The sequence below is a fragment of the Manacus candei genome, unplaced genomic scaffold, assembly GCF_025592945.1.
Source record: "Manacus candei isolate 608988 ecotype Guabito, Panama unplaced genomic scaffold, ASM2559294v1 h1tg000041l, whole genome shotgun sequence".
NCBI lineage: Eukaryota > Metazoa > Chordata > Aves > Passeriformes > Pipridae > Manacus > Manacus candei.
Window position 1 is genome coordinate 7,028,813 of NW_026138089.1, and position 27,889 is coordinate 7,056,701.

General features: G+C 38.2%; 1 protein-coding gene across 1 annotated transcript; it reads right to left on the reverse strand.

Annotated features, from left to right (window-relative positions):
- BMX (BMX non-receptor tyrosine kinase) lies at positions 1 to 27,209 on the reverse strand. Its single transcript, XM_051795017.1, is given in 21 exon segments — positions 1 to 154; positions 1,154 to 1,306; positions 3,184 to 3,294; positions 4,209 to 4,272; positions 5,992 to 6,081; positions 6,083 to 6,200; positions 7,052 to 7,214; positions 7,944 to 8,030; positions 8,429 to 8,452; positions 8,455 to 8,540; positions 10,822 to 10,860; positions 11,632 to 11,691; positions 13,019 to 13,086; positions 13,576 to 13,619; positions 15,142 to 15,227; positions 19,713 to 19,792; positions 23,297 to 23,438; positions 24,689 to 24,789; positions 25,765 to 25,832; positions 25,999 to 26,057; positions 27,157 to 27,209. Coding segments are annotated over 21 exon segments (1,773 nt in total). The 3' UTR covers positions 1 to 77.
- Positions 27,210 to 27,889: the final 680 nt, after the last annotated feature.

Genomic DNA, 27,889 nt, shown 5'->3' on the forward strand with positions numbered 1-27,889 from the left:
TTCAGATGTAGCTCTCGTACAGAAGGCAGGTGATATGGAACCAGTATGCACAGTCATCTGTTTCTGAATCTTCTTTTTCAACCTCTGTTGCCTTCTCTCAATGCCTCAAAAAATGGTAAGAGCTGATAAAAGGTAGGGCGCTTTTCTGGTAGTTAAATGAAGCGAAGATGATGGATATAGTTGTTTCATTTTAAAATAATTCAAGTACTGTAATTTGCATTGGCTTCTCTTGATTTTAGCATGCAAAAATTTGTAGACAGTGATGTTGCTATGAATTTCTGCATGCTAAAATAAAATTAAAGTTACTTTTTATATATATCTTATGTCGTGATAATTTAATCTGCTTTACTTGCACTAACATGCCCTCAAATATAAGTCACTTTTCTCATTTTCCTGACAATTATATTAAAAAACCCAATAAAGCATCATGGTCATTTCATGGTATCATCAATAATGTGTAAAACAGTTCTTTGTTGCTGGTGAGAAACAAGTCATGGTCTACAGACAGGTGATTAAAATTTACATGAAGAGGAACAATAAATCAGGATCATTTTTGGCACAAAAGAAGCAGATCTCTCAAAATAAAATGAGCATAATCAGCATTTGACTCACAGCTCCTAGACTCATGGGTGAGGTAACACATTTCTTCTCCTTCTAAGGGCAGAGTTATTTTACACCTTACCTATCTAAAAAGGTGGAGGTCTCTTCTACATCTGCTGTTTAAGATCTCTGTATAGGAAGGCAAATATCTTTTATTCTGTGGTGGCTAAGAGAGAAAGGACAAATGACCATGGAGATGTACCAGTAATGGTCCTGTAATCATGGAAGAAATTTGGACAGTTAGTTTAGCTCAGTCACAATTTTTAATCCATTAAAATTAGGTGAGAAGAATCTCATCATGTTTATTTTGTTGATGTTGAAGGGTATTATGATTAAATACACGCTTCTGAAATGAAGTCAATCTTCCTTTATGACCTGTTTCCTGTATTGACAATTTCCTGAGCTAGATACGATATAGAATGTTCTACATACAAGCAGTGGCTTTTAAAAAGGATATTTTTCCCTGTGAAATTCAGTTCAGCTGTCAGCAGGGACTCCTAGTGGTTCCTATTATTTTGTTTTCTCTACTTTGTATGAGCAGATATACATACCTCATTCCAGCAGTTGTCCATTATCTAGCAGATGGTGTTTGAAACCTGTTGTGGTCTATAAAATCTGTATCCATGAGAAACTTTCTCAATCACTGGCATACTATATTAAAGCTCATAGGGCTGCTTTCCCAAAGTGAACACCTCCCACATTAAGACATGAAATGAAAGTCAAGAAATGCAAGGTAAGTCCCTTTTCACAGAACAAGATACACATGCAAGATACAACTGATCAGACTCAGAGAATATTGTCCAAAGAAAAGTATCGAGGTAACTGAAAAGTGTGATTCTATACACAAATGTAAAACAACTCCTACTGCAGGGGAAGATGACGCTAGGTTATAAAGTTAGCTATAAAATATATTTAATGTGGACAATGATGGACTGAATTTTTTACAGAATATGCGTAAACATCTTCTTATATATGCCTGTGTGTGCACAGAGAGGGAAGGAAAAACAAAATGACAACTACAGGTATCCATGTTTTTATAAAATAATAAGAAAAAGTTTACTGTGTTTTCTGAGTGGGACATATCCCTTTGGTATCAGAAAGTTTTCCAAATACTTTAAAGTGTCAGCTGCACATACCTTTAAAAACTGGTTATACTGAAGCAATAGAAACACTGGATAATACCATAATCATCAATTCATAATTAAAGCTTTTCAAGAAACAATTTTGGTTGTAACTGAACATGTGTGAGACTCATGCCTAGCCTAAAGTAAAAAACAAACGGTGAAATATTTATTTTAAAATGATATATAATACGAGCTGCATTTTTTTTTCTTAGAAATTTTTGGGATCTTTGACTTCCCTCCAGCTTGAAGACTGAAGCATTGTAGTGCCACAGTGAGATCAGAATAAAATGGAACATGAATCCCAGCTTTCCTTGATGAGAACATTAAAACCCCCAAGATTCTTTCTTCTTTGACATCTGCTTTTGGGATATGAATACATCAGTTCAGTTTTTAAAGACTGATTAATTAATAACAACCAAACAAGAACTGAGATCCCACTCTCCCCTTGCTTCCATTGCATCAATGGATAGCATTAAAATGACAAAAAAATCTTCTACGGAAAAATAACATTTCTCATTGAAGTTAATGCCAATATTGAAGTTAATGACAGTAAAGCCTGGGGCCAGAATTTAATCGATAAGAGCAAAAAGAAAACATTATCACCAGAAAATCCAACTTCTGATATATTTGTATAAATGTATAAACAACTTGTAAAGGGCATGAAGGAACTCTTTCTCTGCCAGAGTCATTAATACTGGGAGACTAGCTGAGGTTAAAGATAAGAAGCAGCCCAGCATTTGGAAACACTTCTATCTGCTTTATTCACCATTGTTCAATGTCAAGAACAGAGGGTTGCCAATCTTTCATCAACCTGATAGCTGCCAAAATTTTCCTGCTGGAGGAGCAGACCCAGATAAGTGGAATTCAAGCCTGTTCACAAAAGGTTCCCTTTCCTTTGACACTTTCTGCAGACTTTAAGAAACACTGAACAGACCTCAGGGATTTGTAAATCATAGCTTGAAACCACTGAAGTAGAAGTTCAAATGTTCAAAATTCCTGGCTAGAAAGTGATCTGCAAACAGATATACTTTTTGCTGAGATACAGAGTCCCAGCTCACACAGGCTGTCTCCCACAGACGGCTTATGTAGAGAGTCCACTCTGACCTCTGGGACAAACAGAAAAGCCCTTTTGACTTGGGCGGCACTGATTTATGGTCTAAAGACACCAAAGATTACACTTGATCTCCACTGCCAAAATTTACTTTACTATATTAAACACATATGTAGCAAATGGGGAGTGGGCAGAGTTTCTATTTGCCTTAAAGAAAAATCTAAGGGCTAAAAAATTCCAAATAGGATAGGGCTTGTTTGCATAAAAATATTAAACAAGAACACAAGCTGTAACTGCTTTTTACAATCTTTCAGTGTGTTAAATGTCTAGAATTTCTGCTTAATAAGCTGATGAAATCCAAATGTAATGCCATATATACATACAAATTCATGTGTCAAATTCCATACATACCAAAGGCCCATACATCTGACTTCGTGTAATGAAAAACTTTGGATGCTGACCACTTCACTGGAAACTTGGTTCCTAGAGACCTTATATGCAGATCATCCAGAACATATCCACAAGACAAGAACCAAACTTGGTTGTGATTGAGTTACAGTGAAAAACTTTACTGCTTCTTTCTTGTACACCACAATGTTCCTAAGAAAACCCTAGGCAGAATCTTAAATTTCCAAAGAATACCTCATAGAGGCATTAGCTATAATCTAGAACAGATCATTGCTACCAACTTACTAGAGAAATAACTCAGAATCATAGAAACACCTGTTGTCAGGCCATCTAGCCTGGCCTCCTGGCCTCCTGCTCAAATAGCATGAGAGCAGGTCAGCCATGACTCTGTGTTGCTAAGTCTTAAAAGCCTCCAAAGATTACCATCTTGTAGTCTCCCTGACCAGCACATTTCAGTGTTCCATCACTTTCCTGGAAAAACAACTTCTCTTACTATCCAGCTTGAAGTTCCTGAGCTGCAGCCTGTGGCCTGTATATGCTGTTATATCACCTGGCACAGATAAGACTTATTTGCTTCATTGGCTTTGTAACTTTAAGTAGTTACAGGCAGCTTTTAGATACCCTCTTATCTTCCTCTTCTCCAGGCTAAGCAGCTTGCTCCCCTCGGCCTCTTCTCAGAGGACATGCTCTGTAGGCTGCTCACCCTTGCCATTGAGGCAGCTATTAATCACTTTATCTGATTAAGCTATTTGGTCCCCAAATTAGGTGAAAACCTCATACACAAAATAAACTTTGAGATTTCTTTACAAACATGACTAGTGAAACCTCTCAGCTGTGATTTGCCTTTAAAACTTAACTTTTTGAGACAGCAGAGAGACCCTATTCTTCTTCTAAAATGTCTTACAGTCATTAATGGAAAGGAGACACAAAGAGCTGTATCACACTCTTCGGCTTAACTTTCCTATCAGCCAGCTGATCAATGCTAGTAAACTAACATCAGAGCTTCACCAGTTCTCTCACTTACCGAGTCATCTTGAAGTCAGATATTTTCACAGTAATTTTGCTGTCAACCAAACAGTTCCTAGCAGCCTTTATTGGAGAAATGAGAAGAGGTGAATGGAAAGAACCTAAAGAGGAGCAAATAACATCAGGTATTTGGTGTTTGCTAATAATGTCTGCCCTCTAGCATTTCAGTGAATAATGACATCTTTGATTGACACAATTAAGTTTGAAATGGTAAGGGAACAGTAAGTGGCTCTCTTGTTTCACTTTTTGACTATTGATTGAAAAACATTCTGTACCATTATCCCAGCTTTACAAATAAGGACTTTGAGGGATGAGGAAACAGGTGAGAAATCCACATTCACCTAGGAAAACAGCAACAGAGCCAGGAATTAAACTCTGTCTTTCAAACGGCTTCCTAACCTGGGCCCTTTTCAGTCGTCTCGGAATTTACCAAGGCATCAAAAAGTGGAAAACATTGATTGGATTATTTGCAATGCACTAAAAACAGAGTGGAGCAATGAAAGGGGACTGTAACAGCTTGATTTATGAAAAGTTCAATAGAAGCCTAGTTGTGTAAATGATCACTTGAGAACATTTATCTAAGGCTGTATTCTCTGCATGCATGCTTGTTAACTTCTGTGATACTGTTTGTATCTACAGTTTTCAATCTGAAATCAAGCTCCAGTTTTATATCTGTTTTCCCATGGTTTCCCATGTTTTCAGGAAACTGACTTTATATTTAAAACTTGAATTCTGCTACTTAATTTGTCTGATATTCCTGATTTCTGAATTGAGCTGTGAAAATTGGTGAGGTATGGATTTAACAACTGTGTTTACAAATAAAGACAATTCTTTGAAAGCATCAACAAGACAGTTAAAGTGCAACTAAACTTCCATTTCCCCATTGGAAAATGAAACAAGTCTGTAACATAAATAGTCAAAAATCTACCAACATATTTTTATCTAGAGTTAGAAGGCAAAATATTGCTACTGACTCTGAAGCACAGTGCACCAGAAATTTAGTTAGGTTCACTGTTAATAGGCCAATAAAAAACCAGCTTGTTTCCCCAAAGAATGGCAGCATTCTTGAAAGGTAAGTTTTGCATAAATTTTAGGTACAAGTCCATGAAAGGACTGATCCCCTAATCAAAAGCAACTTGAAATACTTGCTTGAAATCTGGCAGATAAATGTATTTTAAAGAGCTGGGCAGTTGCAGACTTTCAATTTCTGTTCCTGCTTATAATGCATCAAATTCCAGTTTATCCTAGTAGTGTTCACACTCGTTTTATTCTAGCAGAAATAGTTCCCAATTAGATAAATCCCTAACTCATTAGAAACAATGTAAGTGACCCAAATCTTTAACATTGCATTTCTTTCTCCTGGAGGACTACAGCATCATTGGACAGAACCCTTTATTTCAGTGGGCAAATTTTCCAGTTGGATGTCTGTGCTGTGTACACATTAATGCTTGAGCCCAGAGCCCATAAATGCAGGCAGCACAGTATGCAGTGCTCTAGAACCTGTCGGCTCTGCCCTGAAGCAGAGCACCTTTGAGTATATAATAGCCTGAGTTGGAAGGGACCCACATGGGCAGTGCTGTTTACATGTGACTTTAGTGCTGCTTCTCCAGAGCTGCCTTGTATTGAGCCAGCTTTGTGTCTCTGTTCAGCACACCACAATGCTTTTTGGGGTGAGTGCCAACAGAGCCAGTGCATCTGTGGCTGATACTGAGGCGTAGAACTGATTAATGTCGGGTCATGCCCCTGCTTTCCCTGTTCCACTTCTCCTGTGGGATAGATTACCAAGTCTCCATGTATGAACTGACAGATCTCCAGAAATGCCATAGCATCAGAAACATCATAACATACTTTCAAAAAAGCTAAAGGGTAGGAAGGGTTCCTTTCCATGACTCCTTAGGTGGCTGATCAAATAGTCAGTCACTAAATAGGCAGGATATAATTTTGAGCGTACATTGTACAGTCAAAAGTGTTTGGGATTATTATTAATTTTCCTGAAATAAAGAAAAAATAATTAATAAATAGATATTACTGTACATTTCTCTAAGTTTTGTTCTTCAAATATCAATATAATGTATTGAAAGAAATTATTGAAACTGGATACAGTCCCAGCTCAGCCTTCAAATACTCCATTTCAAGAAGGACTGAGCGTCCTTCTTATTATTATTTTGAAACTTGGTATTGATGACAAACAAAAGTATTGATGAAAAGACAGTATTGTAGCCAAAACCTGAAATAGGATTTAGCAGCACAAAAGTGTGGCCTTACAAAATTTTCACATTCAGAATCCAGATCCTATCAACTAGTTAATTGTCAGGAATGTAGTGCCTTCTTTCAGGATACAGGATATCCAAAATATTCTTGAATTCATATGCTTCAACTATCATCTTGTGGGACTTCACTGGAAATTCTAACATCTTTAACTCTTTGGAGTCAGAGACTGAAACTTCAAGTCCCATGGTTTTGTTTCTGGTGTTTCCTGGTTATTTGTTGGTCTCTCATTCCTACCTGTGGGATCTCATTCCTGCCTGTGGGATTGCAGGAACAGCTTTCTAACTGTTTATGTATAAATGCTAATGAAGCATAGTTTTACGTGGCATATGTGAAAGCTCTGAAATTATGAAAGAGATGTTAATTGAAAACTTTGTAGATTACCCTATTGATCTTTGAAAGTTCCTTTGATAATACTTCAAATATCCTTTGTGACTCCTTTTAGCCTGTTTCTAATGTACTCACCATTACTTAATGCTATTTTTAAGAACTCTTTCCTGTGTGTGTTATACATTACTGATTAATGTTTGGAGAGATCATTATTTCCAAATTATTAAGCAATGCCATAGCTTACATCATGGCCTGAGCTTCTATGAGTTCATCTTCTGCTCCCTCTTTAATCCTCTTTATAGCCACTTCATATTTTTCCTTCCACTTTCCCTGAAGCACCACTCCAAACTGAGCACTCTCTAGCTCTCTCAACAGGACAATTTTTTCTCATTTCAACTCCCAAATTCCTAGTGGGAAAAAAAAATTCCTTTAGTGAAAAAACAACAAACAATGGACAAATGCAGGTGCAGCATCCCTCCCAGGCAATGCTGTTTTCCCTGGAGAGTTGCAGCACTGGAGTAACATACCTGTCTCTCAGTTTTGTGTTTGAGTTATGGAAATTTCCTAAGAGTGTTGTTTGCTAGTGCTTAAATTTAAGCTTACGTCTATAGATTTGAACAAGATTTATGCATGAAATCACAATGTGTTTTCATACAGGATATCGGAGAACAAATATTACTGTGCCAGGTGATGTGGCAAAGGGAAAGAATGGCCATGGCTCAGATGGGCTGGGGAAGGAACCTTGCAAGGACTTGCACAGTTGACATAAGACGTGGCATAAAATGCCTTAAAAAGGGCACAACATAAAAGCTGCTACAAAATGCCTTTGTACAAAATGCCCTGAATGTGGACAAAATGCACTTGTAGGAAGGGATACACTATTTCATAGAACCATAAAATCTCAATGTTACTCTCTGCAAGAGAAAATTTCAGAAGGAACTATTGACTGAAAGACCAATTTCACCAAATTCTCCCATTGCCTCTTGCATGGACAAGCAGAAATGGCCACCAAACAAAGATTCTGTAACCTCCTGACTGTAACTGCAAGACTGAAAGCAGTGAGGGTCATTGTTCTCTGGTTATTCTTTTCTTGGCGGCCAAGACACCAGTTTCAAAAAGGAAAATTATCTTCATACAATTTCCTGATGAAGCTGTGGTTGGGACCTTATTTACTTTTGTAGATACTGCATGCTGGAACCTTGTCACATATTTATAAAGAAAAACTGTTAAAGGTCACAGTATATACATGGGTTTTCTGAAATAAAAGAAAATAAAGGGAAACAAATACCTCCCTCTCCCTACCATATTACAACCATCCAGGTAATGACAGAGAGTCAATATTCAATATTCAGCAGCCGCTGCATCGTGACACCAGATTGAAAATTTTCTGTGCTTAAGGGCTGTTTCAGCAGATGGGGTAGTTCAATACCAAAAAACCATTGTACAGCAAAGTTAAGCAACTACATTGATTGTGAATATGTTAGATCAAGTTACACCTAAACTCTCCCAAAAGATGGTTCAGTATTTGGAACGTTCAGTATTGGAAGAGATTCACCATAATGCTGAGAAGGCCAGATGCCTAAGCCAAAACCAATCAAGTAGAAAGAGTACATAGGATAACTGGTGAAGTTGTGCTGATGGTAGTCAGTTTAGGAATTGATTCAAAACAATAATTTTCAGCAAGGTAATACTTGTGCTCAGGGGTTTTATACACATGTAATATTTGACTGTTCCTTTTTTACTTATTAAAAACATCACAATATGCAGTATATGTCAAGACCTTGCAAAGTGCCTTCCAGTCCAAGTGTTAATAGAATAGTTGTCATGAGCTACAACACTTCAACTGGCCAAATAACAAAATATGTAGTAAATGTCTCCAGGAAAATTGTTACATTTGCCTCAACCTACTTTCCTCTCCTTAGCCCCCCCTGGCTATGCAGTACAGGCTCAACCCATTGGAGACTTCTGTGATACACTTTAATGTAGTCTGATGGTTAGGACTTGTCTCCCAACAGTTACATCTTAAGCAAAAGACTTTCATATTCTGCCCCTGCAATAGTTCTTACATCCACTTTGGAACATCTTCCCCTACTCCTTCCCATTCCCTCTCCCATTCCCTTTTCCACTCTCTTCCTTCTCTCTCACACTTGAATCTCTGCTGTTCCCCTGGATTATGTGCCTGTTACACGGCATTGTTCAGATGAGAAGATTCTGGACCTCTGTTCCCCCACTCAGGGAGCCACTGCCATCTATGAATTCAAAGAACCAATATGAGCTGAATGTGCCCAAGGTTCATTTTTTAACACAATGTAGAGATTGTTGTTGACCTGTCACAGCAAGCAGCATGTCCATAGCATGCTCATAGAAATGTGACACTTTCTTGGGATATCCTCTCAGGAACCTTGCTGAATACAGATGTAATACACATTCCTGCTTTGTAATACATTTGGCTAAACTTCAAACGATAAAAGCACCTTCTTTTCCCCAGTTAAATAAAAAAAAAATTAAAAAAGAATGAATAATTTCCAAGAAGCAAGAAGGTTGGGATTAATTTCAGTGAACTTTAGCCTTTTACACTGTAATGTCCAGAAAGGAGATATGACTCATCTGAACTCCTTTAAGGACTTCATTAGAACAAGATGAATAATGCATGAGAAATCTTTCTTTCCAGTAAAAAGAGGGTTTAGGTAACAGGTTGTGGTATCCCACTATAAATATTTAAAATTAGGTGAGTTCTACTCCAGCCCAGACATGAAGCCAGTCATCTGCAATTCTGTTTTGGTGCAGATTTATAACTGGGGAGATTGAGAGTTGTTAACCCCACCTCCTTCCTCATGTCCCTTCCAGAGGCTCTATGTGTCATAAGACCCTAACACTGACACACACATTTCCTATCTGAAAAAGAGTTCTACCCACCACACTCAGTTCCTTTACATGAAGAATTAGACTGATATATTTTTATTGCCAAAGTATTTCTGCATTGCTGAGCAAATAAAAAGATTTTCACTGCACTCTATTATAGTTGCACTATTTTTAGTCTATGTGGTACTCCAGTCTTAACTTTTACTCTCCAGTTTTACTTCTCTTAATGATTACCATACTGGGCTGGAAATTCTGACTTTCAGAGTTCCTTAAACAGCTACACCTCTATATTGCAGGGAGTAAAGGAAGACATCTAGAGGTTCACTGCTGTGAAGTTTGAAGGAAATTTCATGTCCCCTAAGTTAACTGGACTAAGTGTTATCCAGCACACTTGGGGACTGAAACACAACTGCCTTTCTCCAGAGTTCATCCACACTTGAGTTCCATTCCTGAACCTATGGTGCAGGTCCAAGGGAAAGGACACTGAGTCAAGGCTCCCAAAGGATCATGTTCCATCAAAGTTGTTAGTGGCTGGGTACCTATAACACTGAGTGTGAGAAAGTAGCAAGCCACAAGAGGAAAATGTTTACACAGCACATCCAAGAGGAAAAAATGTGTGGGGCTGTGTCTCCTCCAGGAAAGTATATGGACAAGTATTTCTGCAGTCATCTGCTTGTACCCCTGACTATGGTGCTATCCATCCTGGCTCCTAGTCAGCTGCATCCAGTCAAGACTCAGTGAGCATAACACTGAGTTTGCTCAGGGTTGTGTTCCTGTCTGGGTGAGCTGTAAAACCACCACTGAGGATTCCTCTACACTCACCTGCAGAAAAAGTCACAGTGGAGCAAACAACACAGGACTAGCAAAAGGGAAAAATAGAGCTTTGAGGGGAAATGCACTCAGTGTGGCTTTGTTCCAAGCCTATGTTAGAGGTGAGTCGTTTGCTCATTTATGTGGAAGAGGCATTCTTTGAAATCTGTTTATCCATACCAAGTTAGGACAAGGATTTCTAGCACTTTATAATACTACAGCTATTTGAAGAGCATCAGCATCCTCTAGCTACACTGTATAGCAAAGACAACAGACACAGAAACATTTCTGTGGTTGTTGATATACAAACAATAAAGGATGTGTAGGACCTTCAGACAGAGCAGCTACTCAGACTGGGCACAGGAGATATCAGCATCCCAACTATAAAGAGAAATATTGGGTTTGTTATTCACAGGCTGGTTTCTGAATAAGATTCAGTAGACATATGAAAAATCCCAGCATTGTAAAAACTGCTTTTTAAAGTCAGAGGATAGACTTGGGCTTGTCCTGTATATGTAATTATAGGTCATGAGATAACAGGGAAACCACTAGTTCCTATCTGCTTTTTCTCGTCCAGTGGCTCTCATTGCCCCAAAATAGCTGGGTCTACTCTGTAACACTGACTTTTTACAATAACGCCTTAGAGGAGGATCCCACTGCCTAAAGTTCTGCCAGGAGCTCTATCAGAAGTAGTTTGCTCTGTCTCATGCAGACCATGACGTAGTTGTCTGCCCAAAAGCTGGGAGGTACATAATTCTCCTCTAAATTTGAACCTTCTGTTTTCATAATATTTAAGTAAACTGAGAGTTCCCTGATGGATGAAACAAGCCAAACATGCTCTGTCAGATCAGTTCAGGGAGTACCAATGAAGTCTGTTTCAATAGAGTTCCCTTTTATGAAGCATTACTTTAACATACAAGAGACTGATTTGTCTAAATGACTTTTTTTTTTCTCTGAAAGTAAATATATTTATACCTTCAGAAGTCTGTGGGAGATGATATTGCTGAAGAAAATACCTATATTTATTATAATTATTATGACGGCCATATGTAGGATACCATTGCTGCAGGTACAGTGGACATGTAGGGTGGAAAGACAATCTCTGCCCAAAGAATCTTTTGGTTCTCAAGAAGACCTGTTCTACATACTCACTTACGCTTGGCAATACTCTGCTCTTCTGCCAATGTCTGTTTGCTGACACTGGAGTTTTCCCTGCAAAGACAAAACAATATGATAAAACTGTGAAAACCCAGTGGCCTTTCAATACTGAAGGGGCTTATAAGACAGATGGAGACATACTTTGTACAAGGCCTATTGTAATAGGACAAGGAGCAATGGTTTTAAACTGAAAGTTGGTAGATTTTTACTGGACACAAGGAAGATATTTTTCATGGGGAGGTTGGTGAGACACTGGAACAGGTTGCCAGAGAACTTTTGGATCCCCCATCCCTGGAAGTATTCAGTCATGTTAGATGGGGCTTTGAGCAACCTGATCTAGTGAAAACCGTCCCTGCCCATGGTAGGGACTAGATGATCTTTAAGGTCCCATCCAACACAAACCATTATAAGATTTGATGATTCTATGAAAAATTCCTTCCTTGGGTTAAAAGTCATGCTACATGTATTTTTTGAGTAGCTATGCTGTGATCTAAGATGAGTATTTAAAAAATGTGAGACATATGTAGTTGTCTGGATTTTTTAATCACTTGGTAAATACTTAAACAATCTTTCTCCTCCACCGTGCAATGTGTTAGAAAGCCAAATATTCTCTGTGCATGCTGTAACAAGCAATGAAACTACATATGCCTTTAGTGACCTTATGCAGAGATTGCATCTACATTTTCAAAATGTACATGGAAACTTTCCAAAACTGCACAACCCTAGACTTTACAAATAAATGTTCTTAGCATGAGAGACAACAGGAGTCCATATGGCAGAAAAAGTAACCTCTAAAATAACCCCTTGTACAGAAATAATGATTATTCTTATTTATGGTTCCTTTCACAGAATACTATAAAAGTAGAGATTTTTTAAGGAAATCTCTGAATCTTGTCCAGTATGGTGTATTATGATAAAATATGTTATATTTCTGTGAATTTTTCATTCAAATAGCTTGGCATGCATTTAATGCTTACAATGTCACGTCATCTTACTAAAAAGGGAAATATATATCTGATGTCTCACTTTGACAGACCTGGACTCCCTTTATCCTGTACCAGACTACTCACAGACATACAAAGGCCCAGGAGTGCTAGGAAGGGTGATTTAATGCTGAAATAAGAGTACAAAAATTGAAATACCAGCATCAGTGAAGTCAGTGACAAAACCCTTGACTTGATTTAAATGAAACCAGTATGTTTTTCACATGAATGTATGAGACAAGAAGACAAATTGTATCTGATTTTATACATTTCAGGAAACCTTATGATTAGTACTCAGAATGTTATTGAAAAAGAAAAAGAATCCAGAAAAACTGCCTAATCTTTGCTAGGCTAGTGTGGAAAACATTTAAGCAGTGGATGGCTGCGTATTGATTAACCTGGGCTTATCATCATTCAGAAGCAGCTTTCTCAAGTAAGTGCTCAATACAAATCCTTTATTCCCACAAAACAAATAGTTCACAGTTTAGCTATTGTACATGACTGCATCTTAAATTTGGTCACTTAGGAAAAGGGATTAAATGGAAAGTCACTTTTCAGAATGCCACTAACAGAAATGCTCATGATTAAAACATTCCTGCTTTTACTTACCACGCAGAAAAACACAGAAGCAATTTGTTTGAGAAAATTACATTTCAGTGGAGTACTCTTTCTGCTAGTCATTGAAATGGTTTCTTCCTCCGTGGTTGGTTTCATGTTATGGAAGGTTGGAGCAGCTGTTCAACAATATCATTACATTCTGTCTCAGTTGCTGTGATGAAGGATGCCAGAGACTAATGGATGCCAGCAAACTGTCCAAGATCGAACACAGAGTCAATAGCCAAGCTCAGCACTCTTCCTGACACAATGCCAGATGAAACTGAGAAGCTAAACTAAGTGAACACGGACAGCTGAGATACCACTTACAGCATGGCATGATGGATTAAGTTATGGGGGCCAACAGACATCTGTAGTTGTAAGGTGGTGGGCTGTATGTTGTGCCTATCAGAAAAATAAACGAGAGAAATAAATTGTATATTTGAGTACGGATGGACAAAGAAAGGAATCTTTAACATAGATCTCAGTAGCAGAAGAAGAAAACTGAGAGTGCATTAAAACAGGAGAAACATGACTCCTGATATTTGTTCCTGTTACATTCAAGAAAGGAAGATCTTCATTCTTTTTTTCAAGCAGAATTTAAAGCTTTTGTTAAGATGCATAAGTAACTTGTCCTTACAGAAGCAATACTACAAAAGTCTCAGTTTCTCAACCCAAAGGGAAAAACCCGTAAATGTCCCTCCCTTTTCTAGATTCCCTCTGCTTTTTTATTCATGATAGAGCCCTCTGCTCAGGCTCTATAAGAAGAGCTGCCTGTATTGTATGTTTTTACATAATCATAAGTGAGGGCATTCAGGTCCATATCTCAGCTTACCAATTTACTATTTTCTTCAAGTTGCTGGGGTTGTGTGCTGCTTTCTTCATCCAGAACAGTGTGTGATCTCCTTAGTTATAAATTGCAAACACTTTACGTCAAGTTAAGGTTGCTTTATTTGTTGATTTTCTTACAGTTGTAACAGTAGATAAGTAATTTCAGTCTGTTCCAAAGTAATTTGGGCATCCCTATCTCAAAAATTCTTCCCTTCTACACTTCTATCAAGTACATAAAATCAAACTCATCTAGTATTAATCATGAGACAGACAAGGAATCTTATCTCTTCCAGACAACTCCTGTTTGTTGCACTGCCTTCACCTCCAGTACCTCCTAAAACCATTTCTCATTTAATGACTTGGGAAGAGGTGTTTTTTTTCTGCTCCAACTTGATATTAATGAAAAATATCTTTGGTTGCTTAAGAAGATTTCTCTGCTTGTAAAACTCAAAAAGAATAATTAAACCCTATGCAGGATGGGGCTGCCCTGTCTTTGTGCAAAAGTATTACTAAAGCTGAGGAGAGACTGAAGTGATAAGGGATTTGTACTGCAGCACTTCACACTGGTCTCCCATGGTGTCACTGCTATTGTATCTGTGATGGTGGTGGTCTAAAGAAGGTTTGTGCATACACGAGAGACAACATTTGTTAGGAGAGATTTTATCTTTTTGTCACTTAAACTAAATACTGAAAAAAATGGATAGCTTCTGTGTACACAAGCCCTTCTTCAGGCACATACAATAATTAAGGCCACTGAATACTATCTTAGCTATTATACTAGGCAGTGACTGCTGTAAATTTTATTCAACCTGCCAGCCAGGGATGGTAATGAAAACGGAGTTGTACAGAGACAACGAGGCTTTTAGAGTAATGTTTAAAAGTTACCAAGGTAATTCTAACATAGATCCTGAAAGACACCAGGACTGCCTGCAGTCTTGTCTTCAAAGATGAGATATGTGGAAGACCATGATCATGGAACAAAAGCATTCTGCAGGGCATACTTACCCTTCCCAATCCATTATTTTCCACCAGTCAGAGTATTTTTCTTGTGATACACAATATTTATTGCTTCTGACAAGCTGGATAGCTGAATTACCTTCAGGTTTGTAGTTGCCTTGGGCCACAGCCACATTCGGGACTGACTTCTCTGGTGATAGTCTCTGGGGCAGGCTTCCACGCTTCCGTTTTTGAAGACAGAGGAAATAAATGATAAGGAGATGTAGAACAGACTACAGTAAGAAATAACACATGGCATTTATGTAATCAGTTATATCTTGAACATTTATAGTGATATTAGGCAAATTAATCAAAGCTCAGAAGCTCAAGGCACAGACAGGCAGTTTTTTCTCATCCATTTAAAAGGACAGCCTAGACACTGTTGTCCACATTTGAGAGACAGGTGAGAACAGAGCCAAGTTCTGTGATAAGGACACCAGCAGCAATTAACTCTGAGTGGAGGCTGACACTGCTGTAATAGGAAGCTCTCATTACCAGAATTACATGATAGACCTGACTTGTATCAAAATCCTGACACCTCTCTGAAGCTGATACTGCTTAATGAACAGATGCAATTCCTGGGCTTTGGACACCACTTGACCAAGTTGTTTTTTACTGTAACTAATGTCCTGTTGTATCAAAAGATCCCATCACAGTATTTTAAAAATAACTTTGAGGTTCTTTTTAATGGCTTTTGATCAATAGTAACGTTACCATCAAGCACAACAAACATTAGTCAACTGTTACTACTAATCACTGAAAGCAAAATAAAAGCTATGCTAATTCTAAATTATTCCTTTTTCCTAACATACTTTTTTGATGTTTCTCAGCTAAGCATGTTGGATATATGTAATCTCACTCCTTGGTGCCTCACTTTCCCTGTGGAGAGCTGAACACGTGTAGGTATGCAACCATGGGATTCATCTTATCAGGTTTTAACCCATGTCTTCACGTGAAATATGTCATCCTACAGGAGTGTCTACCTCTCATCATGGGTTGTTGAGGATGTCTGCAAAATTACTTGGATGAGAAGCCTGGCATTAAAATTAGGTGACAACAATCAGATCATGGACAGAAGAGTATCTAAAATTAAGGCACTGAAATGTGTTTAGAAATCAGGGAATGTCATAACTGAGAAAATCTGGACATCACAATTCTTTAATTAAGAAGAGAGAAAGATACACTTGAAACACTGACAACTAAGGATAAGGAAAAATAAAAACGACTTATAAGAAAAGGCTGCAAATGGCACCTATTTATTTACGTATTACTGAAAACCACTGTAATTCAATGTCAGTAAATAATGGCAAGTGTCCTGAAGCAGGCTATGATTCCTTTAAATCAAGTCCAAGTGACCATGTCATTGTGTGTTTACTTGTTTTCTATATATTGGCATTCCTTAATTTAAACAAGAAGAAAACACAGAACCACCTTATTAAATCCACTGAGCCAGAAGACATATATGATCTCTTCTGCACACACAAAACACGTCAGTCTGAGCTCCATTCCTTAAAGAGGTGTCAGTCACAGAACAGTCCTCTTCATTTGACGAGAAGTAGTTCTGTTATACTTTTTGGTGCTTTCTATTGGCTGTATCTGATTTTAGTGGAGAGAAGCTTATAGTTTGATGGTCTGAGTTAGGCAGGATTCAAGTTTTACACTATCCATTTGCTTTGTGGAATAATGACAGAACTATAGTTGCCTGCAGATTTCAGAAAGATGGGGAAAAAATATAGTACAGAGATTAAGCTCTTCTCTCTTTAGTGCATCTAGTGATGTTAGACCAAACTGATATGCAGTAACATGCTTATGAGCTGGTGTGTACCTCTGACATTTGGTCTTGGTAATTTTGGAGATTAAATTGCTCCTTCATTTCCTGATTTTTTTTTTTTTGTGTTTTTTTTTGTTTTGCTTGGTTTGGTTTGGTTTGGTTTTTGTTTGTTTGGGGTTTTGTTTGTTTTGTTTTGTTTGAGTTTTTGTTTGTTTTGGTTTTTTTTGTTTTTCTGGTTTTTTGTGTGAAGTGATCAGAGTGCCATCCTCTGATGGAGCTGTCATCTTTTTGGATGAACAGAAGAAACTGCAAAGCACTGGCCAAAAATAAATGAATTATTATCATGGAAATTAATTTTGCTTTGTCCAATCTGCCAGGGAAAATAACCAGTCCAAGTTGAGCACATCAGGTTTGTGTTTCACTGCTGGATGTATATTTAACTGTTGCAATATTTTAGACAGACTTCATCTGTAATCTGGTGGAGATTATTATCCTGATTTGTGTCCATACATACAGCTTTCCATGTCCAACACTGGCTGAAAGCCCCAGAACACTTCCTAAGAGTAACTGAGTGGATCTTATTATTTCCATTATGCTGGCAGTGATATTTTTGTGGGTTTTGTATTGATGATCGTGTCACTATCATCTAAAGAGAGCCATAGGGGATGGTCTGAGGTTCAGCTGTGATGTGCACATGAGGAACAGTTCCTATCTGCAAAACTGTACCCCTATCGTATGGCATGTGCTAAATCACTTCAGCTCCCATAAAGCTTGTCCAATACATACTAACGAGAGAATATGTGTGTGCACTCAGTGATCTTCCATCTGATCTACTGCAGTGTTGGTCTGACCTACGTGAGCCATTTTCCAGTGCAAAGACAGTGGATGTCAGGCACCAGCAGAAGTGAAAGTATTTCTCAGGCAGAAAGCTCCTGCTTCCTGCTGTTATCAAAGCCAAGAGGAAGTGCCCTCTGCTTCCCATGAAGTGACCTTTTGTGCCCAATATTCCTTATAATGGCATCACGCTTCAGGAACCAGCTCCTCTGTGGGAGACTAGAGGTATAATGGTGAACTGATGAAAGAAATAGAGGTATCAAAGGTGCAGGACATGAGTGTGCAAAGGTAATGCCTCATGCAAAAGTAATATCTCGAGTCAGCTGGGAAGCAAGAAGGGAGAAAGCCTTGCAGAGGCTGGAGAGGTGAGTGACATGAACTGAGGTAGGCAGAAAGAAGGCTGGGGGCATGGTGATACCTCTGATGATCAAAATGAGTACATGAAAGGAAAAGTAAAAACGTGCTGAGAGCTTATAGAAGCAGTTCTGTGACTAAATATAGACTGTTCCTCACTGTGAGAAGTCAGTATTGGCCTTCTTAACCTGATCGTATCATATGGCTTGGGAAAATGAAGTCAAGTTGTTCTATCCAGATGTGGTAATTATATCTTCATTTACTGAACCTCTTTTAGAAGTACCCATCGGAAAACTGTTGTGCCCTGCTTTTTAAATTTCCTCTTCAAAATATGTTCTCTGAACTGAAGCACATAATAAAAAGAAATCATAAAGGCTTAACGGAACCCAGAATGTTCAGCAGCAGATTTGCATGACTGGTGATCTCTCCATATAGACAAAGCATCTCCTGATGAAACCCAGGCATAACAGACCATGATATTCAAAACAAGTTATGCTGCTGCGTGTTCACAATGCTATTGCTTTCAAATCTGAACATCAGAAAAAAAGTCAAAGTCTTCTTTGTTCCTAGCTTCTTTCCAAGGGTTTATTATTATTTTTTCTTAAAGCTCCATTGCATAGCTCTTGTGATTTGTATCTTCTGTCTCTTGTCAAGCTATGTGTTTCTTAAAGCCCTGGCTGTTCATATTAACTCCATACATAAAATTCGAGCTTTTCTTTCTTTTTCCTTTAAGTTACTTTCTGATTAACAGAGAGAAACTAGGAAATAGATCCAGATCTAAAGATATAGAACAGAAGACAAAATAAAGCAGGAAATATGGATTTAAAAATCTCATCATTTGAAACACAATTTGGTTTAATTTGTTAGAGGCTGTGTAACAACGTGCGCATACACAGTCAGACCATACTGCTAGTCCTTTTTTTTGAGAGATAAAAATATCATAAAAACTCACACCACTTTGGTGGCTTCTCTTGTCATTGTTGTTGTTACCTCCTTCCCACCTACAAATGCCAATAATTAAGTTGGGCAGTAAAACTAAGGTCAGATGTTGCATTTGTCCAGGAGGAGATAGATGAGTAAATAAACATAGAAGCAGATCTTCCAGTTTACTTTATTCTTAACCCTGACAACTCTTGACCTTCTTTATCAAGCAACTGCTGTGCTAGAGGACTCAGGTTGAATTGAGCACAAGTAGTACTTTTTGTCATCCTGATGTCCTGTTTGTCTCTTTAGGTCTGTGAAAGCCTGCCTTTCTCAGATGGACAGTAAGGCCCAGTGGGTGCTGATGGGACACCACACTCTTGGTTTTCTGTCTGATATAAAGATATAAGCAGGAGCACATAAAGAGCTCAGAAACACTTTCCAGTTCATTACCTTAGAGGCTGCCTCTGGGAAGCTGGGCTAAACTGACATTCCCAAATAGATATCTGACCTCTTGACCCAACCCCAGAGCAGCACAACTTGGGACTTGCCTGAGAAAAATGCAGTTCATCACCATTTCTCACCCAGGCAGAGCAGGTGTATCTGTTCATATTGTCAGTTACCATGTTTTCTCAAGCACTGTTTTCACCGAGGAGGGTGGTGGAGGGAAGATCTAGGATCTCCTGGAATGGGGACCTCCTACACACTAGATAGCTAATTTTATTGGTATTCCCTGATCCCACTGGACATAAGACTTTTACTTTATAGACGCTTCTACAATGGCTGACATAAAGAGAGTTTGAAGGACTGGAGGCAGTGGTTTCACAGACCCAGTTGTACAACACAGAATCCCATCTAGAAGAGAGGAAGACTTAAAGAAAAAAAGCAGGAATTTAAGTAATACTTTACCTCTTGAGGTTGTCTCTCTTGCAGATTTATACAGTGGCAGCAACAGCACCATGACAGCTGACATTTCACCTCCCTGAGGTATCAACATACTTTAACTCTGTATTTTCCAATCTTGTTTTAATTTAAGCACCATCTCAATATCTTTACAAACCCCATCAATATTGTTTTCATTTATGCAAAAAATAATCCATGGAAATTTGCAGTTGCATTTAGCTCTGTGGTTTTCCCAGTTTATTTAGAATCATGGAACATTTTAGGGTGGAAAAGACCTCTGAGATCATCAAATCCAACTGCTAACCCAGCACTGCCAAGTACACCATTAAACCATGTTCCTAAGCACCACATCTACATGCCTTTTAAATACCTCCAGGAATGGTGACTCCATCACTTCCCTGGGCATCCTGTTCCACAGCTTGACAAACGTTTCCATGAAGAAATTTTTCCTAACATCCATCTCTACACCTCTCCTTGTGCAACTCGAGGTAATTTCCTCTCACTGTGTCACTTGTTACCTGGAAGAAGAGACTCACCCCCACTTGCCTACAAGCTCCTTTCAGGTAGTTGTAGAGAGTAATGAGGTCTCCCTTGAGCCTCCTTTTCTCCAGGCTAAACAACCCCAGCTCCCTCAGCTGCTCCTCATAAGACTTGTGCTCCAGACCCTTCACCAGCTCCACTGCCCTTCTCTGGACATGCTCCAGCACCTCAATGTCCTTCCTGCATCAAGAGGCCTGGAACTGGACACAGGACTCGAGGTGCAGCCTCACCCGTGCCCAGTACAGGGGGACAATCTCTTCCCTGGTCCTGCTGGACACACTGTTGCTGATACAGGCCAGGATGCCATTGGCCTTCTTGGCCACCTGGGCACACTGCTGGCTTGTGTTCAGCCAGCTTCTACTTTGTTGAAGTTTTTCTCATTGGCACTTTTAGTCTATGAATCAAGAAATTATTAAGAAATACTTCTTTCAGTTACCCAGTGGTCACAAGTTCAAGGCTGTTTGGATCCATGCCGACAGAAACAGTCTCCCTGTGCTCTATGCATCTCTGTTAGCAACATCAGGAACTTATTTAGGAACAAATTTAGAGTAGATGCAGCACATTATCATGCATGTTGTTATCTGACATAAACAAAGAGTTCAATATACAAAAATTCTCTTTTTAGGTCTTCTCCCAACTAAGCCATCCATGACTGGTAATAAGGTATTTTCTTTGTCCTTGCAACTGGCTGGGGGTTTCATGGCTCTTTTGCTGCTGTGACAAGTGGTTTTGAAGCTACATGAAGGTGTTCAAATTAGTGTTACAAATCAGTTGATAATTCTGTACATTATTAAGTGTTCCATAATGATGAAACCTGTGGTAGTAGTAGATAAGCCTTCATGATTAATTTAAATTTTCAAAACAAATGCCTGATACAGGCAGTCTCACAATTCTAAATTAGGTTCCTGGTTGCTCACATCTACATTTTTGGATTAATTTTTAATTTTGGGTTCATACTTTTTAATTTTTGACTATAAATTACTAAGACCAAGCTTTAAAAAAATCAAGCCTTAAAAGGTTGAAGCCCAAACACTCATAAACTACTGTTCCCTCTACCAAACACGGTCTTTCACTGTCAAGTATGTACACAGATATGAGAGAATTCCCTTCTGAAAAAGTTGCACCTAGGAGGGTACTATTGTACAAATTTTCCTGTCTCAGTCTTTACAGATAAAAACTGAAATCCTGGAATAATTGCAACTAAATTCTACAGAAAATATTTCAGGAAAACATGTTATAATAAATTATGCAAAAGAAATAACATTGTTTAGAGAAAATATATTAATATAAGACTTAGCTTGTAAAATTGTATTGTTTTACACTCATCCATATATTCTCTTGTGCTGAATTTCTATTATCGCTACCCACTCAGCTTATGGGACATAATCACTAGAATGGTCTTACAACAAAAGACTAGAATTTAGCTAGAGATATTAAGAATAAAGACAAAAATAATTTCATCTAGTTTATTTTGTAGGTAAAAACATCACTAACTTTTTTATCAAATACAGCAGATATAATTTAGTGTATTATTTCCCCCAGTTATACTGTAAACTACATTGTATAGCAGCTATGATGTTAAAAGAAGCTTAGCACATACATGGGAAGGTGTAAGTATAAATATAAATAATATAATTATGTACTTTCTTAATCAAAGTGTCCTAAAGAAAAGCTGCAGAAACAAAGGATGGCATCAAATATTTCCGGATATTCCCATTATCTGTGTACAAAAGACCTTAGAGTCCACATGTAAACTCTTTCTTTCCACTACAGTTTTTCCATGTTCATCCTCCAGTTTCTGGCTTGTTTTACACCAAGCTTGTGTTACTCCTCACCAAGTCCAGGAGCCTGTCTCTGACAGCATCCACTAACAAATACTGAGGCAAAGTATATGCTCAGGGCAGCTGTACAGAATCAGAGAATCCTGATCCAAAGGTGATGCAGTTATACCTAATGCCCTTTGAGAGGTATATTTCTTCTGTTAATTCATTCAGTTGCCTTTTTAAACAAATAATTAGTATCTATAACATCCTTCAGTAAGTAGTCCTGCAGCTTAACTACCCAATATGGATAGTCAGCTTGCTTTGCTATCTTCCTATCTTCCTTTGATGCCTACCGAATAATTACTAACATCTGCTTTGCTTTTTAGATCTTGTTTAGTACTGGGCTGACTCTGTGTATGTGGCTGTGTTAGGTTAGGGTTTAATTTCCCTTATGTACATTCTTTTCAGTCATCTGCACTGAACTCTGAATTGCTTTTGTTATTGCTTTTGTTTGTTAGCCCAAAGAGCTCTTGTTATTAAATGTTTACTCTCACTGGTAAGTACACACATCTGATCAATTTGCTTCCTGTCTCCTTATTTAGTTAAATGATGGAGCCCTGTGAGCTTTTCTCTTTACATGTTATCCACCCATCTATTAGTCATTGTCAAGTCTCTCCTTTGACCTCTGTTCAGCTTACGACATCTTTCTTCAATTATAGTCACCAGAACTAGACACAATATTCTCCTGGTGATCACAGCAGTGTCAAAACATGTTGAGTGCTTTTACTCAATATGTGCCTCTTCCATGTCCAAGGATGCCATTAGCTCCTTTGGCCACAGCTTCACAGTGGAAATTTGTGTTCAGCTATCATGATCCTAAAGGCTCTTTTAGAGATGCTGTTTTGTGAGTCTCCCATCCTAAAACTATAGCATACACTTTTCCCCACTTAATTGAATTATGTGCTCCTGACATAAATACACTGATTTAACATACCTGTGTCATTCAGTGACACAACGTAGGGTGAGGGAGAAGGGAAAGGAAGATTGGAATGACACCTCAGATCAACCAGGCCGATAAATGTTACATACTTGTCATGAGGTTGCCCTTGGGCAAGTCAGTTCTTGCAGGGTCATGAATTAATGCGTTATTTAGCAACGCTGTTACTCACTCTAGCAGCCAGCTGCTTGCTGTGGCAAGGTTTGTCCATGGCACTCCAGGAGGGGATCTTTGGCCACTTCTCACATCTGCATGTCCCACTGCCCATAGAATTGGGATTGATGGAGGCTCTAGGAGGAATCTGAGCAGGACAACTGAAAGAGATGAAAGGGAGCAAATTTAAAGTTGTGCTTTTCTCATGGCATTTAATTCTTGAACAAGTATAGTACTTTGTGCAGCTGCATATTCTGATATAAAGCACAGCCTTGGATTTCCTGACTGTGGCACATTTGAATGGTAATCAGGCAGTCATGGGGCACAGTCTGCTCTTGGTGTTGTGGCCTAAAAAGAGAAGTAGAATGAGACAGTGAGAATTAAAATAAGAATTTTACATGCTTAATTATGCTTTAAAATAAGTGATAATCATACATATGTATTCCAGATAATATTAAACCAAATATCTTGTAGATTTTTGAATGTAAAAGAAACAAGACTTGATCAAAATTCCATCACGGCCAATTAAAAATATTCCAGCAAAATCACAGCTTCAGTAATAGGGACTGGTTTGGTATTTGCTGTAAATATCACAGAATCACAGAGTCATTTAGGTTGGAAAAGACTTTTAAGACCATTGTGACCAACCTTAAAGTATCAGTATCAGTAGCACTCATCAACATTAGGTTAGGACAAGAACACAAAGTGTAACCTTAGGATGACTGACACATTTCTCAAGAAATGTAAATGAAACAAATTTCATGGTGTCCTAGTTAGGACAGCTGAGATCAGTTCATCATGGTGGGTGTAACCCAAAACTGTATTCTATAGCCTTCCATGTCAGTTCCCAGAAACTAGACTATTGTTGTCAATAGACTATTCGCACCCTCTGCCCATAGAGCCTGACTCCTCAGGCTATAAACTAGGTGTTAAGAGGCCTGTGAGATAGGAGGATGTTTCTGTCCTTACACCCTTTGTGGAACTCCCCGCCCTGAGGGGAGCACTGAACATTCCTGCCTGAACTGGAGGATATATAATCTTGGAGTTTTGGAACATTTTTCAACCCACTCGTGGGATCCAGAGGATGGCTGCATCTCATCGCTCTCAACCAGACTGAGACCACCACTGGACTGCGATCACCAGTTCTGGCCAGACTGCAGCAGCTCTCCCACCAGCAGGTTCTTCCCCTCTCTCTTTGGACTCAAACAGGGCCCAAGGAACACCACTTTGTTCAGGCCCCAGGGTACTGGGTTATACATTTGGGTTTTTGTGGGTTGAGACCAATTGTTTGTTTGTATTATTGTACTTACTGTATTATTTTAATAAATTGTTATTCTGACTTATAATCTCTCCTTTGAGTTGAGTTCATTCCCCCTGCTGGTTAACTTTTAAACCAGCACACATGGTTAACCTGAAAAGCCTTGCAGGAGGTGGTGTTGATTCCTCAAGATTCAGTGTCTCAAAACATCGAATTTTCTCAATCTCAGTTGATCCCCTCTTGCTTCCTTTTCTCTAAGAGAGAAAAACACAGCAGACTGTAAACTAATGGTAACACAATATACAGTATTCTAGTTTGATGATTTTGTACAGTTTTATATTTCAAACTGTATATTCAGGCTTGTTAAATTTTGAAAGAAAGGTAGTAAAAACCTCCTTGGTGCACTACTTGCATCTAGTATATGGAACAAATTCCTTTCTAAATCAGCTACAAAAATAACAGAACACAGCCCTACATCTGAGAAAGCATCTGCTGCAGCTGCAGGAGTACAGGCCAGAAGGGGGGACTAAGAGGAAAAGAGGGAGGAGTTAAGAGGAGAACACCTTAAATGCAAACCAAAAGCCTGGCTGTGACATTCATAATTTTTTATGGTAATGGAGCTTATTCTCACTGAGCTTTCCTGCAGTTTTGGAATGGGATGTAACTTACAGAATGAGTCCTAAAGTATGAAAAGGAGGGAAAAAAATTAAAGTTACCTGAAACATATATTTGCATTCCCAACAGGAGATCTTTTGAAAAGCCACCCTTTTGTGATATACAGTCACTCCTTAGGAAACGAGGATACTTTAACCATCTGCTTTGTGCAGCTGAGGGATGAGATTCTGAACTAATTATGCCTCATACAAGTAACTTCTGATGCCAGTTATTTACATCAGTTCAGAATGAAGCCTCAACGAGGAAAACATCCCTATTCAAGACAGTGTGTAAACATATGTCAATGTTAATTACTTGCCTAAATTCTCTTTGGAAGGATGCAAACAGATGCTCAATAGCAAGCACAACTGTGAGGGTTGTTCTGAATATAAACACTCGTAAGCCTGTGGGTAAGTGTTTTCTTGAACTGAAACTAGAATTTTATATCCTGTAATTCTACTCAAAACAAAGTACGCATATTGTTCTAATACATAATATCCAATCAAGTTTCACAGAAGAAAACTGGAGTGGCACTGGACAATCTTAAACAGTTTACTTAAAAAATTATTTCTTACCCTTTTGTCATGTTCATAAGAAATGTTTGTCTTTCACAGAATAAACAACCCTTTCTTGTAATTTAATGACCACATCACTTCACAGAATCACAGAATATTCTGTGTTGGAAGGCACTCACAAGAATCATCTAGTCCAGCTCTTAAGTAAATGGCCCATACAGGGTTGGATCCCACAACCTTGGCATTATTAGCATCATGTTCTAACAAACTCAGCTCATCTCAGGGTCTTGATCTGGGTTATTTTTTATTTCTGTTGTGACTTCTTTAAAAGCAGTTCTTCTAGAATTTTTTTTCTCCATTATACTTCCCTAAAATAACATCACAATTACTTTTATTACTGCTATTAATTAACATAACAACACCAACTATAGAGACTGTAAGATTGTCCTCTATAAGTTTTAAAAAATTTTATAGTAATGCATGTATATAAAGGATGTGTTTAATACTGTTTAAACAAATGAAGTTGTTTAGCTTATTCACTTGGTAGAAACAATCATAGTATACAAAAATTAAGCTACAGATATACTGTAGTTCTAAACAAGACATCTCTGTTACTTTATCGCCTGAGGATCTCTCCTTTTAAAGCCATGCACTCTTTCTGGCAAAGAGCACAGCCTGCTTTATCCACAAATGTATTACATCTGCAGCATGACACAAAAGTCATTACAGCAGCTAAGAGAATAACAACAAAAAAAGAAAACCCTTCTATTTACAGACCAGGAAAACATATCTAGTGCTGACTATCTGTTCCCTGCACTGAAATTTCTCATTTCTTTCTTTCAAATGAAACAAATGCACATTTACGAAACTGTGATATGTAGAAAAGATTAAAAATTAAAAATGTTCTTGCAGGATGTATATATACACATATATTTACATCTAAGTATTTTTTCTTAACCTTGGTAATCATAGAGTAGAAAATGCCAAGAAGGATGAAATCCATCATATCTCTACAAGTCTAATGCAGCTTCAGGTTATCTTACTCAAGTGTGAAGGAAGTAGGTCATGTCCTTTGCTCTGTATTTCTGGGGCTCCAAAGGAAGCACTGTGCTAAGTACCCCCCTTTGTTATGTTCCTGTTCACTACTGAGAGTCCAGCAGAAAGAGAAAATTTGCATGAGGCTCATCACACTCACTTGATCTATCCACTGAATCCTACCTGAACCCGGAAAGTAGCAAGTATTTCGTAGAAACACCGTGAAGAAGAAAAAGGGGGGTGGGAGGTGGGGGGGGCTTTGCTCATACTCTGCGTGGGTATCTGGCTACGCTGTCTTTGCAAATAAAATATTAGGTTTGATAGAAAATATAAAAATATAAAAACCTTGTCATTCCCACAGCGAAGCAGTAAGACCTCCTGTGTTTTTTAAGAGCATATGTGGTTTTGTTTCCTTACACTATGAGACATCCAATCTTTAGCTCCAACCCACTTAAGTTCATGGGACTCATTGGAGTACTGGAGGCCAGGAAAAAGGATAAGTGAGATGGAATTTCAGCTACTTTATTTTAAAGCATTGTTTGCAGATCTTTTTTCTGGGGTTGCCACTGTGTGATCTTCACAAAATTTCTTAGCCTACTGTTGCTTGAATTAGTCAGAGCAATTGCCTGAACTACCAGGACTGATAACATTACTCATGTGAGATTAGATGTCTAATCCACATCAGCTCTAACACTGTGACCATTGAGAGCTCAGAGAGGACCAGCTGAAGCCACATGGAATGACTACAATGTACTCTTAGTGGGGCTTAGAAAAAAGGCCAAGTACTTCCGTTTCTACTCGTGGAAACACTAACAAAATCATCTCTGGATTTGACAAAGTTGTGCTAAGAAATGAATAGAGACAAAAGGATTTATCACAGTATGTAATTTCATTTAAATATTAGAATGTTATGTTCTTTAAACTGTACATTGCAACACTTATTTATTAATAAACACTATTAAAAATGCAGGGATATAAAATATATCAAATATAAGTTATGAAATAATTAGTAAGTGCCTACAAGTTTTATTAAATCTATTTATAAAATAAAATTATAACTAGAGTTAAATATAAAAGTTAAATTTTTTTCTTGATATGGGAAAAGACACATACTCTTTGTTCTAATGTGTCTGAAAACAATATTCTGTTA